This window comes from Limanda limanda, chromosome 9, assembly GCF_963576545.1.
Source record: "Limanda limanda chromosome 9, fLimLim1.1, whole genome shotgun sequence".
Taxonomy (NCBI): Eukaryota; Metazoa; Chordata; class Actinopteri; order Pleuronectiformes; family Pleuronectidae; genus Limanda; species Limanda limanda.
Window position 1 is genome coordinate 20,504,355 of NC_083644.1, and position 17,662 is coordinate 20,522,016.

Sequence of the window (17,662 nt, forward strand, 5' to 3'; positions counted from 1 at the left end):
GCTAAAAGTGAGCTGTAGGCAGATGGGGAAAAGGGATTTATTTAAAGTTGAGTCTGCACACACACCCACACACAACACAGACATACAATGTGCACACACACACACACACACACACACACACACACACACACAAACGGCCTTAATTAAGTCCTCTCCAGTAAAACCCAGGAGACATGGCAGGGCACAGACAGCAGGAGCGAAGGATGATAAAATGAGCCTGTTTCCACTCGGTTCATTCTTCATGTCATGTAGCTTGTTCTTGTCTTTATTTATCCTTTTTGCCTCCTCTCAGTCATGGCAGGTATCTTCTGACCGTCTGCTGATAGACAGATAGAGTTATTGCTGGCGTGCAAAGGAGAACTCTCTGGAGAGAAAGTGCTGGCGACCTTCAAGCTGCGTGAAAAACAATTATCTTGCCAGATAATTAATTAATAATCAACATTATAAACATTTGTTTTGGTCGTCCTGCATCTTATAACACACTTCAAGGATTTTGCAGAACAGGAGAATTGTGTTTTCAGTTAAACTCACATTGTATAATAATATCACATATGCATTAAGTTGTCAGTTTATATAGGTTTAACAGGGGTAATTTTCATCGATATGAGAAGGATTTCAGGAAATACAGCATTAAGCCTGGTACACTCTTTTTTCCTAAACATTTGAAATTTAAAAAAGCAATCTAAGTGGGGTAGTTAATCTTTCGGCATATGTTATATGTCATGTGTAAATAAAAACTACACCAAACAAATCCAGCTCAAATGTAAGTGCTGATGTTGTTTTCAGAGCTATTTCTCACACCCTGGGCACTTGCTGCTCTGTTTGATTTATTCCTCATGTGAGATTAATATTCATCATCATGTTGACCATCATGCGTTTCCTATTTTCTATTTATTACACTGTCCCACATAAGGTTTTAACATCAGACATTTTTTAATTAAACATTGTCTCTGTCACTTCAAATAAGTGCATACATCTTTTAAAATCTGCCTTTGATACCTTCATGTCACTGAGATGAGGTCAAGCTGCGTCATCTTAAGAATGCCTCAAGAGATTCCTTTCAAATTTGGCAAGAGCGATTTGACTCACAGATGAACGGACTGGTGGCCATAGGTCAAAAGTGAAGGTCATGGTGGCCTTACAAAACGTATTTTTGGCCTCTTGAACATGATCTAAAGTCTGCCCTTAGAGAATTTCTTCAAATTTTGATGAGCATTTGAATGAGTAGATTGTAGGTCAAGGGTCAAATGTCCCAGTGAACTATTATAATGAACTGAGGTCATAGGAGGGGCTGATGAGAACTTGATGATGGGCTGCGACACATACAGAAGATTTGAGGTTTTCACACGTACAATGTGAAAATCAGGTTTTAATTAATTTGGGTGCAGCTGTGGGAGAAGATTGGGTGTGACTCCAGAGAAACAGAGAGCTGCACTAACAGGATGAGGTGTGGGACTTGGAGAGGACAGGTTGCATTCACAGGAGAGAGAATCATGTAGAGCTGGATAAAGCCGTGGACAAATAGCTGTAAAATACAGTTTCCTGATTGACATTAACATAATCTGTGACAGAGTCAAGAGGTTGACTGCTTCTTACTGCTGTACGATCAGAAGTTGAAAATAACTTTGGCTTGTGTGATTGCTCAAACTACTTCTCGGAGGGAAAGCCACATTTTGTGTTGTGTCTCTGTGTTGTCAGGCGCCGGCTGTTTCCTGAGAAGTCTAACACCGCTGTCGCCGAGAAAAGTTTCATATGCTGAGAAGGAACTTTCTAAATTTGGCACATAGATTTCTGACTTCCAGACCTCGGAAATAGTCCTCTGATAAAACTGTGACACGTGGTGTGCGTGCACAAGCGTGTTTGGATGTGTGTGTGTGAGATCTTCAGGAACAGATGGATCTCACACCCACTGACCCCTAGGGGATCATCACTGTTGCTCTCTCTCATTCCATTTCCTCTCACTTCATCCCTGACCATCTTTGTTTTTTTCTCACTTTCCCCTTCTACCCTCACACAAACACACACACAAACACACACAAACACACACACATACACACACCCACACACACACACACATGACTCTCCTGTCTGTGTAGAGCCCTGCTGTCCATCAATTCTTAACTACACTTCTAATACAGATGCAGAAAACCTCAGACTATCATACTTGGTAGTCTCTTATTAGCATTAAACCCCAATTTACAGCTACATGTTGTGTTGTTGTTTTCACGAGGAGTTTCTATAAAGCAGGCTGACATTTATTTCTGTAATGTTGACAAACACCAAAGGGAGTGAATGCAGAGAAGACACATTGTTCTCTGCTTTCATCCATGAATGCATTAATCCAAACGGCCCGTCTTCTTCCTCCTGACTTGTTTTGTTCCTTGTCTCTCCCTCTTCCTCCTCCGCGTGTTTACGCTCACTTCTCTCTCTCTTGTCTCAGATTGATTAGTGTTGTTTCTTCCTGTGTGCTGTTTTCCGAGATCGATGTCACAATTCTGGACAGCGCCTGTGTGGGTTGTGGGCGTTGCCGCCTGGTGTGCTGTGCTGCTGCCATATCGGTGCAATCATTCTCAGGGATCTTTTTTAGAATGGCTTTAGATAAGTGAGCTGTGTTACGTGATCCTCCTCCTCCTCCTCCTCCTCCTCCTCCTCCTCCTCCTCCTCCTCCTCCTCCTCCTCCTCCTCCTCCCCCTCCTCCTCCTCCTCCACCTCCTCCTCCTCCTCCTCCTCGTGCCTCTTCCTCTGGCTGTCGGCCTGGGCTCAACTGTAACCTGGACCCCACCCTGCTTTTTCTGTTTTGCATCTTCTGTGTACTTAGGCTGCGGAAATGCAGCCAGATTGCCTTTGTATAGAAACAACACATGATTCATTCACTTGCTAAGAGGCACTGTACCTTTATACCTGCTTTCACGTGAAGTCGGCTTTTTTTATTTTACCATTGAGAAATATTTGAAATAACCAGAGAATGAAGCCTCTTTCTTCCTCCCAACCTTCTCTCTGTTTTAGTATGAATATGTCTCAATATTTAATGTTTAGATATTTTTCTGTAGAAGAAGAGGAGCTTCTTCTACAGTACAATTGTATATGTTTTTCCATTATTTTAAGTGTTTTAAATCTAAGTTAACCAAACTGAGGTTGAGGTTACACCTGTATATCTATTTTTTGCTCCATCTGCATTTATTGTTGCTATTTACTAAACCATGTGATAAAAATAAAATAGCCTCTCAGTCTGGTTGGAGCGGCCGTCTTTGTGGGTCAAGTTGCCCCTATGAGACCAACCCCATTTCCAGAAGAAAAGTTGTACTGTCTTATTTAGCCATACACTTCCTGCCTGTAGCAAATGCAGTTTTGGGTAAAATATTCTGTACTTTTGTTTTTATATCTTGTTATATAAGTAGAATAAAAAACATCTATAAACTCTGTTAAAAGTAAGAAACATTACTCACAGATACAAAAGACTTATTTAAAATCAAAATTCACCCTTAAAACATAGTTTCTCTAGAATAGAGACCTTTATGGATTCTCGTGTTTCACTTTTTAATAAGACTCAAGTCTAAAGCGATACAGGTGATTCTGTGAGGCTGTACTTTAAGCTAAATGCTAACTCTGACATACTTACATCCCCACGGTTACATTGCTAACAAGCAGATGTTTAGCATATGAAATGTTTACTTCGTACATCATCTTAGTTTAGCAATATAACAATGCTAAGATTTGTAGTCTAACAAGACAAATACAAGGTACAGCTGATGATAATGGCATGGTAGCTTTGACCGTAAAGATGGACGACATGACAGATCCCCAAAAGTGAATCCAAATCATCATGATCACTTCCTGGTCGTTGGCTGCCAAGGGTCTTAAACTCTGCCTCATCCATGTTAGCAGATGGGACAGGGATCAAAGTAAATGTTAACAATTTTTTTCGTAAAGGTGCTTCTTGTTATTTTTTGTAGATCTTATTACAGTGATGTTTGTCCTTATTTTTGTTCATTATCTGAGTTATTTTTAATTTATTTTTGCTCAAGATGCAGAACCTGATATGTTGCCATCGTTTTGGTACCTTGGGAGGAAATGGAGATGTGTTGTCCACCTTTTTCCCACTTCACAATGGATTTACAGGATCCTGAGTGGGAAATGAGTGTATAAATAGCCTGTCATTCCAGTGGTGGACTGACAGATCGATATTACCAATTGAATCCCACTTTTAACGAGGATAAAAAAACAACTTCTTCTTTTAATGTTACTACAAAAGCTTTGTCACACACCTAATTGTCACGAGCAGAACAGATGGTTTCAGCTGAAGTAATATGGCCGCAGCTTGCAATCATCAGAGAGACATACTCTCCATATGCACATGGTTGCACATCAACGGCTGTCTGAAATCTACAGCTGTGGCTCAGCACAGATGCTGGATCGTCTGAAGAACAGAGCCCATGTTGGTGTGGCTACAACCACGACTAGCCGCTGAGCAGGCATTATTCAAATATGGGGTGGTGTCAGTGTTTTCTATCATATTGAGTTAGCTCGAATAAATCAAATCACTTGAAATGGTGTGTTTAACATACATACGCTTACCTGTATTTAATGAATACACTCTCAAGTTATTTGATTTATTCACGGTAACTCAACATTACATTCAATGTGACCCTGAACATTAATGATATGTAATAAAGTTCCAGGGAATTTTTATATGTAATGAATAAAGTCATAGTTTTAGGAAAGGTAAAAGCATTCTTCATTAACATTGTTAAGTAATTATGGGAGACACCAAAGCATCTTGCAACTTTCTCTTGTCACTTGGTTTTAAATAATGAATAAAAACATAAACCCACAGGCTCTAAATAATGAATCCATTCATTGCTAACAAGCTCTTTTCTGGCACTTAAAATTCTAGATGTCAATGTCATCTAAATGTCAGTAGGTCTACTTTCAAATCAGCCATCTCCCCGTGTCAGATTTAGACGACAGAGCCAGAGAGCGACCGCACCCTGTCAGAGAGATGCTGAGCAGCATGAAAACCCGCTCACACTCAAATACAAGCTGAGAGTCAAACACCATGTATGCCCAGAGTGCCAGCATGCATGTACATTCACTGTTCTATAATTACGCCATCATGCATCATAGATGTCCCATGCCCCCTTTGTGTTCCTCACTAAAAATATAATGTACAATTAGCTATCATCCACACTGCTCAGTGAAGACCGATGGAAAATAAAATGAAAACAAGAGCTGATTTCATTAGTTTTCTCTCCCCTCTTCACTCAGGGTGGTATCTCTGCAGAATTAGTTTATTGTGTTACTGCGAAAGTGGTAATTTTCAATAGTACGAGACAGCTGTACACTGTCAGTTTTAATAATCTATTATCTCAAAGATAAATTCTTACAGACCAGATAAACAGTAGCTGGGCAGTATGAGTTGTTCGGCTCATACAGTACTGTAATGTACTTTCTCACGAGAGATAGGCAGTTAGAACATCAATACCACTGACTTATATTTCCGTGGGCTAGCAGCCAATTAGCTTAGCTTAAGACTTGGAAACAGCTAACCTGTCTCTGTCCACACCCACCAGATCCTCCAGAACTCATTAGTGATCACATGACATCTCAATTGTGTGTTTCTTGAATTTGTGTGGTCTTAGCAAGATCATATAATGGAAATAAAGTTGGACATTATGACAGATCCTCAAAAGTGAAGCCAAACTGTCTTGGTGGCTGGCTGCAGTATAGGTCATAAACCCCACCTCCTCCAGGTCTAAAAAGTCAATGTATATAATTATATATAAAATAAATTCTTCTCAAAGGTGACTTCTGCCATCTTTGGTAGGTCTTATCCAACGGATAAGTGTTCAGGCTTCTAGTAACTTTGGTTTTATCAGTTATTTGATGTTATAAAAAGCTTTAAGGTTGTGTTGTATAAAACAAAGGCCTTGACAAAAACATCTCTATGGATACAGTGGGATGAAGGGATTTATACCTTTTTATACCAGCAGTTTGTCACATGCATCTGCAAAGCAGTGTTGTACTGTCTCAGTTGTAGGTTACCACAGATTAACAATAATAACATCAATAAATGCCAGTCTAGCATATGGCAGTAGTAGATTGTTTACTATCAAGACTTGTATAGATCCCAGACAGACTAAAGGGTATTTCGTGATTTTATCAATGGTGCGGTCATGACCTGATCAACACTGTGAGTGTGAGAGAAAGCTAGCCATGTGGAAAAAGGTATTTATTTCTGTGCTCTGCCTCTGGGTTAGGGCTTTCTCCTGCTGTATATCCATCAGCAATGTGGCCAGCATGATGATGCTACCTGGAGGGATTCAGCTCCAGGTCCGTTCACCACCTGGGGCAAAGGGGATGAGGCTCAGACTGAGGCTCCAGAGTTTAAATGTTCTGTCAGGGTCTGTAGGAAATACAATATATGATATGAAATATGATTTATTATAATGGCCTCCAGGGGCTGTGGATACAGTGACCTTGCAGTTTCAAGGATACATCATTGTAACAACAAATCTGTAGATTTATGACGGCGCTTAAAATCCTAAAGGCTTCAAACTGATCTTCTGTCTTTAATCAGGATTAGCAGGCCGAGTTTAACTCCTCCAGCAAACCTTAACAATCTATCCAGCTGACAGCTCAAAACACGACATGTAAATATGAGTCATGCTTGGGACTTGAGCTATAAAGCTCACAGGCTGACAACAGGACTGAGTTTGCGGTTGTGCTGTTGCTCGAAGGATGAGTGCCTTTAAAATCTCTTCTTTTGTCTTTGCGGCTCATCAAATCCTCTTTCTGAATACTCGCTTGATAGCGGCCCTCTTTCACCTCCTCCAAAACCAACTCAATTTGAATCTCAAATTAAATGCAAATGACCCTGGAAAAAAAACAAATCAGATGAAAACCTAACAAGTCAATCAGAGGCTGAGGACGCCACTCGTCCAAGGACAAACACTCACAAACACGGATTGGTGAACTTCGGACAGTGTGTGAGCCACACCTGTTTGAGAGGGGATGTGAGGTTCAGCTGTGTTGCAGAGTTTCTAATGACTCTAACATGGGGAATTAGAGTTGACTGAGTGCTTGAGCATCAATCAAAGGCAGACTGGAGCAGGCACATGAACTAGCTTCTCATTAACACTCACTTGTGTCCCTCATCTCCTTCTGCTTGTCCAAGACAAGACGAGGCCGCACAGTGATGTTGATTAGGCTCTCCACCAAACCTGCAACAATCACCAGACACAGGGCCTTCATATGTATCAGGACTGTCTTATACACTTTATCCCTCTCATTCTGGAATTCACTATGTCTATCCCCACACATATATTCAGTGCAATGTGTCTTAACAGTATACTACCTTGGGCAGAGATGACAGGCTCAGGTCATCAGGTCAAAACCACTGAAGCAGAAGAGTAAAAATGCAAAGTAGTAAGCAGAGTGGGCACTCTTAGGATTATATATTTATCTTGAAGAAATCCATCCTCAACTATACTCAGTTCAAACTAATAATATGGAGCTACATTTATAAACCAGCATTATTGCCTGTTGATTGGCCACATGTCTTTATCATTAGGTCTCTTTCATGTGTAGGCGAAACAGTTTAACGGTTTAGCGTGTAAGATTTAGGTGAAATGGATCTATTGGCATAAACTGATTATAAAATAATCCTAGTTATTTGTGTTTCATCTAAAATGTAAAGACTGTGGTTTTCTTTACCCTAGAATGGGCAACTTTAATATTTACGTTGCGAGCGGGTCTTCTCTACAGAGGTCGCCTTTTTTTTTTTTTTTTTTTTACAGTAGCCCAAACTGGACAAACTAAACTAGACCTTTTGAGTTTTTATGACAACTGAAGGCTGCCACAGCTTCTCTTTCATGCTTGGAGGGGGAGGGGGAGGTGAGGGGTATTCAGCTGCAACATGCAACTGCACCACTAGATGTCACTAAATTCTACACACTGAACCTTTAACATAAGGTAGCAGCATGATGGATGAGGATCTTATGTCAAGTGTGGCATCGAACTGCCAGATATTTCTCGAGGTAAAGCTTCAGGGGTAATATGACAAAAGTATTCATCCACCTTAAAAGCCATCTTTCTCTTATCAGGTCCAGAAACACAATCATTTAGCAGTGAGCAAAGGATTGTAGACCATTAAAACCCTGATATTCCTCTACTGTCTTTTCCTTAGTCCTAATAGTTTGTTATCCTAAACGTCTCTCCCCTTCCCTCTACCCACAGAACGACTCATGGAGCGAGCTCTACTCCTTCGCCCTCTTCAAGGCCATGAGCCACATGCTGTGTATTGGATATGGAAGACAAGCCCCGGAGAGTATGTCGGACATCTGGCTGACCATGCTGAGTATGATCGTTGGAGCCACCTGCTACGCCATGTTCATCGGCCATGCAACTGCGCTCATCCAGTCTCTGGACTCGTCGAGGCGGCAGTACCAGGAAAAGGTCAATATTTAACATGTTCATCACCTACAATGAAAGCGTTATGTTAAGTTATCAAACCGACAGAACACCAGCAGTCAGTTTAGATGAGTATCCAGATAAGGAGATAGCGAGCAACATACCCATTAGCACTTCTCAAGCTCACTGAGTGTTGTGTTTACATATTCTGTATTCAGATACAAAAGAAGCAATGACAAATTGTATTTTTACTTGTAAGAACAGTTTTCCACAGCTTTCACTTGTTAACTTGCTGCTGTGGCTTTGCTCTTGATGGACTGATATGAGCGTGGTATCAATCTTCTCATTCAACACAGAGTAAGGAAAGCAACAAAGGGGATTTGCTCAATATCAAACAATTATTTTGATAAATCTCTTTTCAGAAGTAATGGTCCTGGTTTCTCCAAATAATCCACAGACTGTGCTGTTAGGCATCAGTAGAACTACTTTCCTCCAAAAACTGTGGAATGTGTTTTCTATCAAGGTCCTTGGACCCTTTTTTTCTGATAAAAGATGTTTTCGATATTTGAAATTCTCAATGGGGTCAGCACCACAAACAAAATTTCTTTGCGGTGTCATCATAAATCTTAAACTGCACTAGAAAGGTTTTATTTAGATGAAGATAAAACTTAAATTAGAAAACAGATAGATTTACTAGACCCTAACTGCAGATCACAGGTAATATAATTCAGGCTGTTGGATCCAGGATTACCTTACTGGTACCCAGATGGCCCCACTGTCTAGAGTGGAGCCTGATGCCACTAGGAGACTCCATGAGGATATTTAATCTACAGTGTTCGGCCTTTACAACATTGTAGACGAGGTGATCACATTCAATATGAACAGAGAAGGTTTTCTCAATTGATTCCGACACACTTTGATAGGAACAGCATCTGTTTTATTAGCTGTTTATTCATGGCTGGAGCTCGGTGTCCTCGGTCCGTCTGTCGTCTGTCATCTCCAGACAACAGCAGATCAAAGCTGCGGGTGTCTGCAAACCAGGGAGCACGCTCCTGCTTTATGAGGCCACGGTGTCACCACTGCTCTGGGTCTTGTTATCTTCCTTAGATCCTGGCTGATGTGGGGATGCCTCGTGCTATCTGTCACTCACTCACATGTATGCAGACACGCACACACACATCGGAGGGATTTACCCAAAAGATGAGGTTTTCGTCTGAGTCGTCATCAGCATGTGGCTCTACAATGTTAACTTTCGGACTCTTGTGGCATAGCCGTGAATCACGTTGGAGCGATAACCATCTTGCTATATTTTCTAGGTCATGATAGTGAGTATCCATGATGATGTCGAGTTTATAGCAGACCCGTTCTCATGTGGGGAGGCTTCTGATGGTGTTTAAATTGTAATGAAGCCACTGTATGTATGTGCCAGATTTATGAGCACGGTAAACACAATAGGGAATTGGATTCATTATCAATGGATCTGGGCTACACCATCCATAATCACTGAGCATACATACTGTAACTGTAACTACATGGTGCATATGCACTTTACGGCCGCACAAGAATTTATTTTGTTCACAGAAACATCTCTTGCACAGACAATGAACCTGTTACTGTGGACGATCCATAGACTAAAACTACAGAAAAAAAAAGCCCTTCAAAGTGTCTCTCATCAGGGATGTTGCTCCTTAATGTAATTTTAATCTTTAATCTATTTTTTATTATTCTGATTGCTTGGCATTCATCAGTTTGTATTTTAGTAAGCATTATGCAAAAACTACTGAACCGATATTTTGTGAAGGGCTGGTTAAGGCCACAATGAGTAACCCACCAAATTATTAAAAAAGAAATTGGGTTATCCAGATAAATGTGTGGATCCAGCACTGTTGTTTTTGTTTTGCTTCCTTTAAAATGACAACAAGCCCTTGCATAGGTATGAGCTCTCCAAATGCTCTTTCTCTCTCTCATTATTTATTAATTTTTCTTTTAGTGTTTCCTTCTTGATGTTAATCTTTCCTTTAGTTAACCTTGTTTTACTAAGTGCTATTTCCAGTGTTTCCCTTTTTTTTGGTCCTTATTAACTGTGTGGAAGCTTCTGCTATCAGTCCCATGTGTGTCTGTTTGTCTGTTAGTCAGCAGATATCACACAGACTTATTAGTAAACTAAACTGAGACAGCGCACACCTCCGCCAACACTCAGAAGCCCCTTTTTGAAACCAAATTCAAAATATCTACATCCAGATTTATCCAGATTTTACAAGATCTTTACCAAAACTGAATGGGTTATTTTCTGAACTTTACACAACGTTCCATCAAATTTAACGATAATCTGTCCTTGAATGTTTCAGTAATCCGGCTATTTAACAGACAAAAACACTAAAGAAAACACAACCTCCTTGACAGAAGAATTACATTGGAATTTGTGGATGAAAATTTTATCCAGGTTTGATTATTTGTTGGTATGGGTTTAAATATAATACCAGAGCCAGGTTTTTGGTATATACAAATAATTTACTTCTTAACTCAGAAGAAGACTTATTCTTTCCTATATTTTCTTTGGTTTGAGCCAGATGATCTACACAGGTCATCTATTTCTGCCTAACCACTGTTAAAGACCTGTTTAACCACTCCTAAAGATGTCAGTCAGTCTATACCAAATTTAGCACATAGCATTGATGCCATGGGTCTAAAGTATGTCTTCTAACAGCAGGCACAGTTTCACGAGCTGCAAACAGAAACAGACAAACGAGCTTCCCACTCTGTGCTGGAGTCTCTGTTTTGTGTCAGTTGTGTGTGGCTGTAGTTTGTCAGTGATGTGACGTCTGGAGCAGTCAGTTCCTGCTGCTGCTCTCCTTCTCTCTTCCTTCCATGATGCACAGCAGTGAATTACTGAACAGAGTGTTAACAGCCTGCCTGACTAAGACAACAGACCCAACATCCAGAACTTCATGACTGTTTGTTCATCATTACCCAATGAACTGAGTCGTGCTGCACGGCCGTCCCCGGTTGGTCTGTTAGATAACAGACTGGAAACAGAGCTGTGAGTTGGAACTTGCCACCCTGACGAAACAGATTCTTTGTATAACCACTCGCGACAGCATGAACCTTTATTGACACAACACAGAGTAAACAGCCGGCATCGTGCTCAGTGTTGAGACAGAAATGTCATAATAGCTCTGCCGCTAAGCATCTTCTCCAGAGAGTGTATATGTGCAACGACCCCACTGACCAAAGAGAGATGTGAAATCAAACTGTTTAACCGTGGGTTTAAAAGTTTGCCCATTTTTTTTTCAGCCTTATCAGAATTGACACATGTTGTGTGGTTAGCTGTGTGTTTAGCACGTCCGGGGACACGATTTAAACAGAGAACCACACACACACAGTAAATGTAAGATAACACAGGGACGCTGCAGGTTAATCACAAACACTGTAGAACTGATATACGCCCTCGTCCCCGTCGGATTAACTACCCCTGCATCTGCATCACCCATCATGATGTGTTCACTTCAAATGATCTGTATGTAAAGTAACACTTAAAAAAGGTAATCACTGTTAAGATATTGTGTCAATGTTTAAGGTTGAGTTTACGACACTACTACTACCACTTTGAGTGTCAGCAGCTCGAATTTCAAAAATGCATTGTTATAGTCATAGTTTGATCTAATATTGACATGTTTCACTTTATGCTATTTTCTTTATTATAGTTCTATCTACCCATTTTAAACATTTATCTGTTACTTTTCACTCTTTCATTTGATGTCACTATCAGCATTTTTCTTTAACTTTTAACCTTTTACCCAATTATTTACCCTCTTTTGCTTTATGGCTATTCAAACAATGAATCCATTTAGCTAATCAGCATGTTTATACATTAATTATAGGTACAAGCCAAAGCATCCTGATCGACATCTGGTGGCTGTCTGCAGCAAAGGTCCTAAACGCTGCCTCTTCCATGTTAGTGGATGGGACATGGACAAAAATATGGACCAAGTCTAATATTTTGTTTCAATGAGGGTTTCTACCATTTTTGGTAGTTCTTGTCATACAGTTGTTTCTTCAAGTTGAGTGTGCTCACACGGCTCCATCGGCCAATCGATACTGCATTAACTCCAAATGCACAGGATGGCGGCGCTCATATCCAGGGTGTTTTGGCTTTGTTTCTGGATAGTGGAGGGAAGTGGAGATACTTTGTCCATCGTCATATACAGTCTTCGGTTTTCACACACTCTAGTGCAGTATGTAAACACACACACACACACACACACACACACACACACACACACACACACACACACACACACACACACACACACACACACACACACACACAGTTGTTGACGTGATGCTGTGGCAGATTTTTTGTTCTATTACTCACAGTCTCTACAAATAGCACTACAGTAAAAATGATGACACGGTGGTGACAACCTGCCACTCCCTCTCACATTGAGGTAAACCCATATTTCTACACAACACTTTCCATCTCATCTCACCCTCCATCCTTTCGCCCTTGACTGTTGGGCAATACACCATCTGCCAGCGGACGCCACACATTAGCCATTATGTAACTGCACTCCCATCCCTTCAAGAGCAACAGAGCAGCGTGTCCGAATAGCTGTGAGACGAGGGAGAGGTGACCCCAGAGGCCCTTGGTGATGGCCACTGTTCCACTCAGCCTTGACACATCAAGCAGCGACTTGAGGAACTGCTCATTTTCAATAAAGCCTGACCTGAGTCTCACACACAACGCGGCTGGAGTTTAACAACAAATAGAATTTCACTCAAGGTTGACTTAAGTTACTTGCTCTTTGAGGAGCTCATAACCATAATCCATCCCTGAGAGTCAGAAATGGATTTTATTTGTTTTCAAGGTCAAGAATGCTTTGGTTGATCTGAAATATATTTGAATCAGGGTTGTTCTCTTGAATTGTCGAGACAATTCAGTTATCAACTTTCCTCTTTATACAACAGGTTTAAGTACAGTTACTTTCAAATTATTTCAATAGGCTTGAGTTTTAGTTTTTAGAAAAACTGGTGGAAATGAAGTGTAGGTGTTGCTTGCAGCTTATTCATTCTCAGTGTTCAGTGTTCAGATAGTTCTTCTTATAGCTATAGGGTTACTCCAAGGATTAAGTATTGCCATAACGTTAGGATTATAGTCAAATTTGACATAGCTGAGGCTAACAAATCCAGACCAACATCGGTCAAATAATCTGCATCATACATTTCCCATAATAGTAAAACTCGATAGTGGATAACATATTTGATTAGGCTGTCCCTGACTACCAATCGCGTACTTCTCACCAACCCTACCTTCTTTTTCTGAAAAATGTAAGGTCTCCAAGGTCAAACAATGAAAATATTCTTTGTTAGACTTTGGAAGTCTTCCTCCAGAGCCACAAAAGACATGACACAAATGTATTCCCAGACCTAACCTGACCTTGATGATCAGGAGAGCCAATTTAAAATCCACTGACTAATATTTCCTTCTTATAACCTTTTCCTAAATCCATATTTTTCTTTTTCTCACCCTATTTTCCCTTTTTGTGATATTTATACTTAATTGAGAAATCAATACGAGATGTTTTTATCTGGATTCATGTCATTAGTGCACTTCATGAAAAGAGTAAGTCTTTTTCTAATTTTAGGAATAAATTGATCATAATGACTTAATGGATCCAAGTTTAGAAAAAGCTGACTGACATCACTCATTTTCCGACATAAACATCACAACCTTTTCATATCTGCTGTTGTGATCATGCATTATTTAATAAAGGACATCAAATGCTGTGGCGTTAACCTTTCAGACTCTGCACACACACGTCACACAGGGAGCTGCGAGTGTGTGAGTGCATATTTGATTGTCAGTGTTTATCTCTCTGTCTTCGCTCTCCACTTCGAGAGCTAAAGCTTCAGCTGATGTCAACTTGGGTTTTACACCCTCACAACAGCACATCAACACATAAACACACACACAGATACAGCATGAGACTTGTCACATCCTGGCACAGCCCATTAATAGGATCGGCCAATTCAATTTCTCCTCTCCCTCTGTGGCAGCTTACAGTGACAACCATGCATCATGTGCCCAAGCCACTAACTTGGGGCTTTATGTCCTATAAAAAACCTCTGGGCTGTTTTGGCTCAGTGTTAACTAAGTCGAATGGCTAAAAGGAATAGATTGGATTTCATAAATGTAATGCATTTGTTAGTTGTATACAAATACAGCCGGAGGATCTGAGTCCAGGCTTAACTGCATTCCTGGTCATAAAGACTGATTCTATAAGACATACCCTGCATTATGTCAACTGAATGTGAATGCATTTGCTTCTGTGGGGACTTTATAACAAAATAAATAGACTTTTTTTCTGAAAACCTGGAAATTCAGATAGAATATCTATCCAGTGTTTCCAGTGCATTATGCACTTCCAACCCAAATTGTATATGGGACAACTGTGTCGGACTGTATATTTTGTAGTTCAGTCTGCAGTTGCAGATCATTTATCATTATTACACTTTGCAAGTATGACACAATTGTCAGCCGACTTTGTCTGACATGGCCACTATTCTCCGGCTAATGCAGAGAAAATCAGAAAGTTAATAAAACTTGTCTCCTTCACCAAGAAGAGTTGGAGGAGAGCGAAAGGGGAGAGGTGTGTGTGTGTGAGAGAGAGAGGGTATATGTGTGTGTGTGAGAGAGAGAGGGTATATGTGTGTGTGTGAGAGAGAGAGATGTCAGTTAAGTTTAATTGAGACTGTCACACACTGAATCCTCAGGCAGGAAACACTTAATGGGAGCCTCCCAGTCTATGCTTGATTGAATGAGCTGGATACTCTCGAAGTCAGCTGTGTCTTTATTGTCACTGACAGAAAATGGTGAAGGGTTGTTATCAAGTTAAAGTGAGAGAACTTTAATCCTGATTTTTTTGTACTACATATGTGTGGATAGCACAGATTATTGGGTTGGGGGGGAATACCCTTAAACATCCGAAACAATCTTCGTCTTTATAATTTGAAATGAGAACTGCCAGACGTGTTAGAGTTTTAAAAAGATGGCTGAGGAAGACATCCTCATTCAGAGCCATGCTGTGACTGTTCACGTTAAATGAACCATGACCTGAGGCAGTTAATAAGGCCTGAATGATGTTTAGATTCAAATTGGTTTAAGTTAGTAAGAAAAACATGCGGTAAATTGTGTTCGCGCATGTAATTTCATTATGTGGTTCATTAAAGTGAGTGATCCAGTCTGATCATCGTCTTGTCATGTATAAGGTCACGCTCTTATGTCTGTGTGTGTTATGTACATAAAGGATCTATTTCCTCAGGATGTACGTCACGCTGGAGAAGCGTGTGCTAGTAGATAATAATTGGGCAAAAGAGCCTGAAAGAGAAACACAAAGAAAGAGTGTGCAGGACGGGATTATAGGACAATATTTAGATTTAATTTAAATAGAATTTAATCAACAAATGCCTTTAAATTTCTGAGAATAGGGACAAATGTCATACTTAATCACAACCGTTGGAGTTCTTATATAAGCCCAAGGTTTTCCCTTTCGTAAGAACCACTCAGCGCTTTATATATGAAGAGAAAATCCTCCTGTACAGAAGCAATATTAATATCATCCTCCCATGACAGCCAGTATGTGCCCTATTAAGGGTATTGTGATTTGCTGTGTCAGTCCAGCACTTAGGGTCAAGCCTCCATTTCTCTCTCTAACCCATATGTCACCGTACAGTGTGACAAAATGTAATTTCCTAGACACTGTGCCATCCCACCTCATGCGAGTCATCAACTGTTACAAGCAAGGTCACGGTCCACGCCTGTGCTGCCCCCCCGTACAAGGCGTGTCATCATAAATCATGATTGTGTCAGTTCAGGACATTGACTCTTAGGGCAGAAAGATATCAACACTCTCCATGATTAAAGCATTTGATTTCTTTGACAAAAAGTCAAAACACAAGTTAACTGAAAAAAGAGTCTTAATTTCAGCACATCATCCTATATAGAGGATGTATTTTATTAGAAAGTAAATGCTGTGGGTAAAACAAAAAGAATGGGTAGAAACGCCCGATATTGCATATTCATTGCAAATGACTAAATGGACAGCGCCTGTTATTCTGCATGCAAACGGTTAGTAGATCATCTTGCATGTTTATTGCAGGTGAAATCAAGTTTGCACACGTTTGTACACGCGGATACCTTTAGTAAATCAGGCCCTAAGTGTGATGTTTTATTTTGTTGTTCTGAGAAATTGCTGCAGATACAATGGAGTCGCGCAGTGAGGATTATTTTGTGCTCCTGTCACTTCGTAAAAAAAGAAAAACCTCGGGTCCATCCAATCCCGAGAAGCTGTCAGCAACAACTAAAGATGATTTAATCTTCTGATCAAAGAGATGTGAAATGATAGCTTGATAAACTGCCACCACTGAGAATAAATGAAGAAACCACATTTCTGTGATCTTGAACATGTCAAACATCTCTGAGGTACAAAGGTTTCGGAGTCGGTGTATAAACGTGATTGAAACTATCTGAGGTTTTTTTTTTTTTAATGAGACAATTTCGGATGAAAAGCACAGATTTGGTCTGCACAGACCTTTAGCATATGGGGTCCGCTGCTGACAAACACTACAGAGTGATCAAGGTAGAAGTTAAAACTATGAGAACAGATGAGCTATAACAGCTCTCCTTGGAAGTCAAGGGAATTAAAACACGATGGATGTCACGATAAAGATTAAAAATGTTCACAATCCGAGGCTTTTTATCAACGATCAATCCTCCCCCAAGTAAACAGATTTGAACTGTGTGGACGATTTGAGATGTGTCTTGTTGTATTTTTCAAGTGTGGTGTCGGACAGCGGAGGTTTTCCCTTGACCTTTTACTTGAAATCTACTACTCATCCAATTGTCAGTTTACTCCACAGAGGGATGACTCATACTGTTTAACACGCACAACGAACACACACACACACACTTGGGAGCGAAAATTGCCATATATAAAATTTAAAGCAACTCCAACATGGATATTTCTAGTTTAAGGGTTATCTTGTTGCCCTATCGTGCTAAAAGTCATGTGGCTATTTTCTCGCCCTCAGGCTGTTGTTTTGTGCAGTGTAACAGTGTATTTATATATATATTTATGCTTTTTTTTTTTACAGAAAGGTGGTGATGCGTGAAAGTATACAGAATGCCCCCCCATCCTCCTATAAAGAAAAGCCAAAAGCCATTTGTGTACAGCGAAGATTTATTCCCCAATCG

At 40.3% G+C, this 17,662-nt stretch overlaps 1 protein-coding gene across 1 annotated transcript in view; it reads left to right on the top strand.

Moving 5' to 3' along the window:
- hcn2b (hyperpolarization activated cyclic nucleotide-gated potassium channel 2b) overlaps window positions 1-17,662 on the top strand; it is a 35,641-nt gene that overhangs the window by 7,575 nt on the left and 10,404 nt on the right. The window contains exon 4 of the mRNA XM_061078442.1: window positions 8,236-8,454. Within this exon, the coding sequence (XP_060934425.1) occupies window positions 8,236-8,454 (219 nt within the window). The remainder of the gene's footprint in view (window positions 1-8,235; window positions 8,455-17,662) is intronic.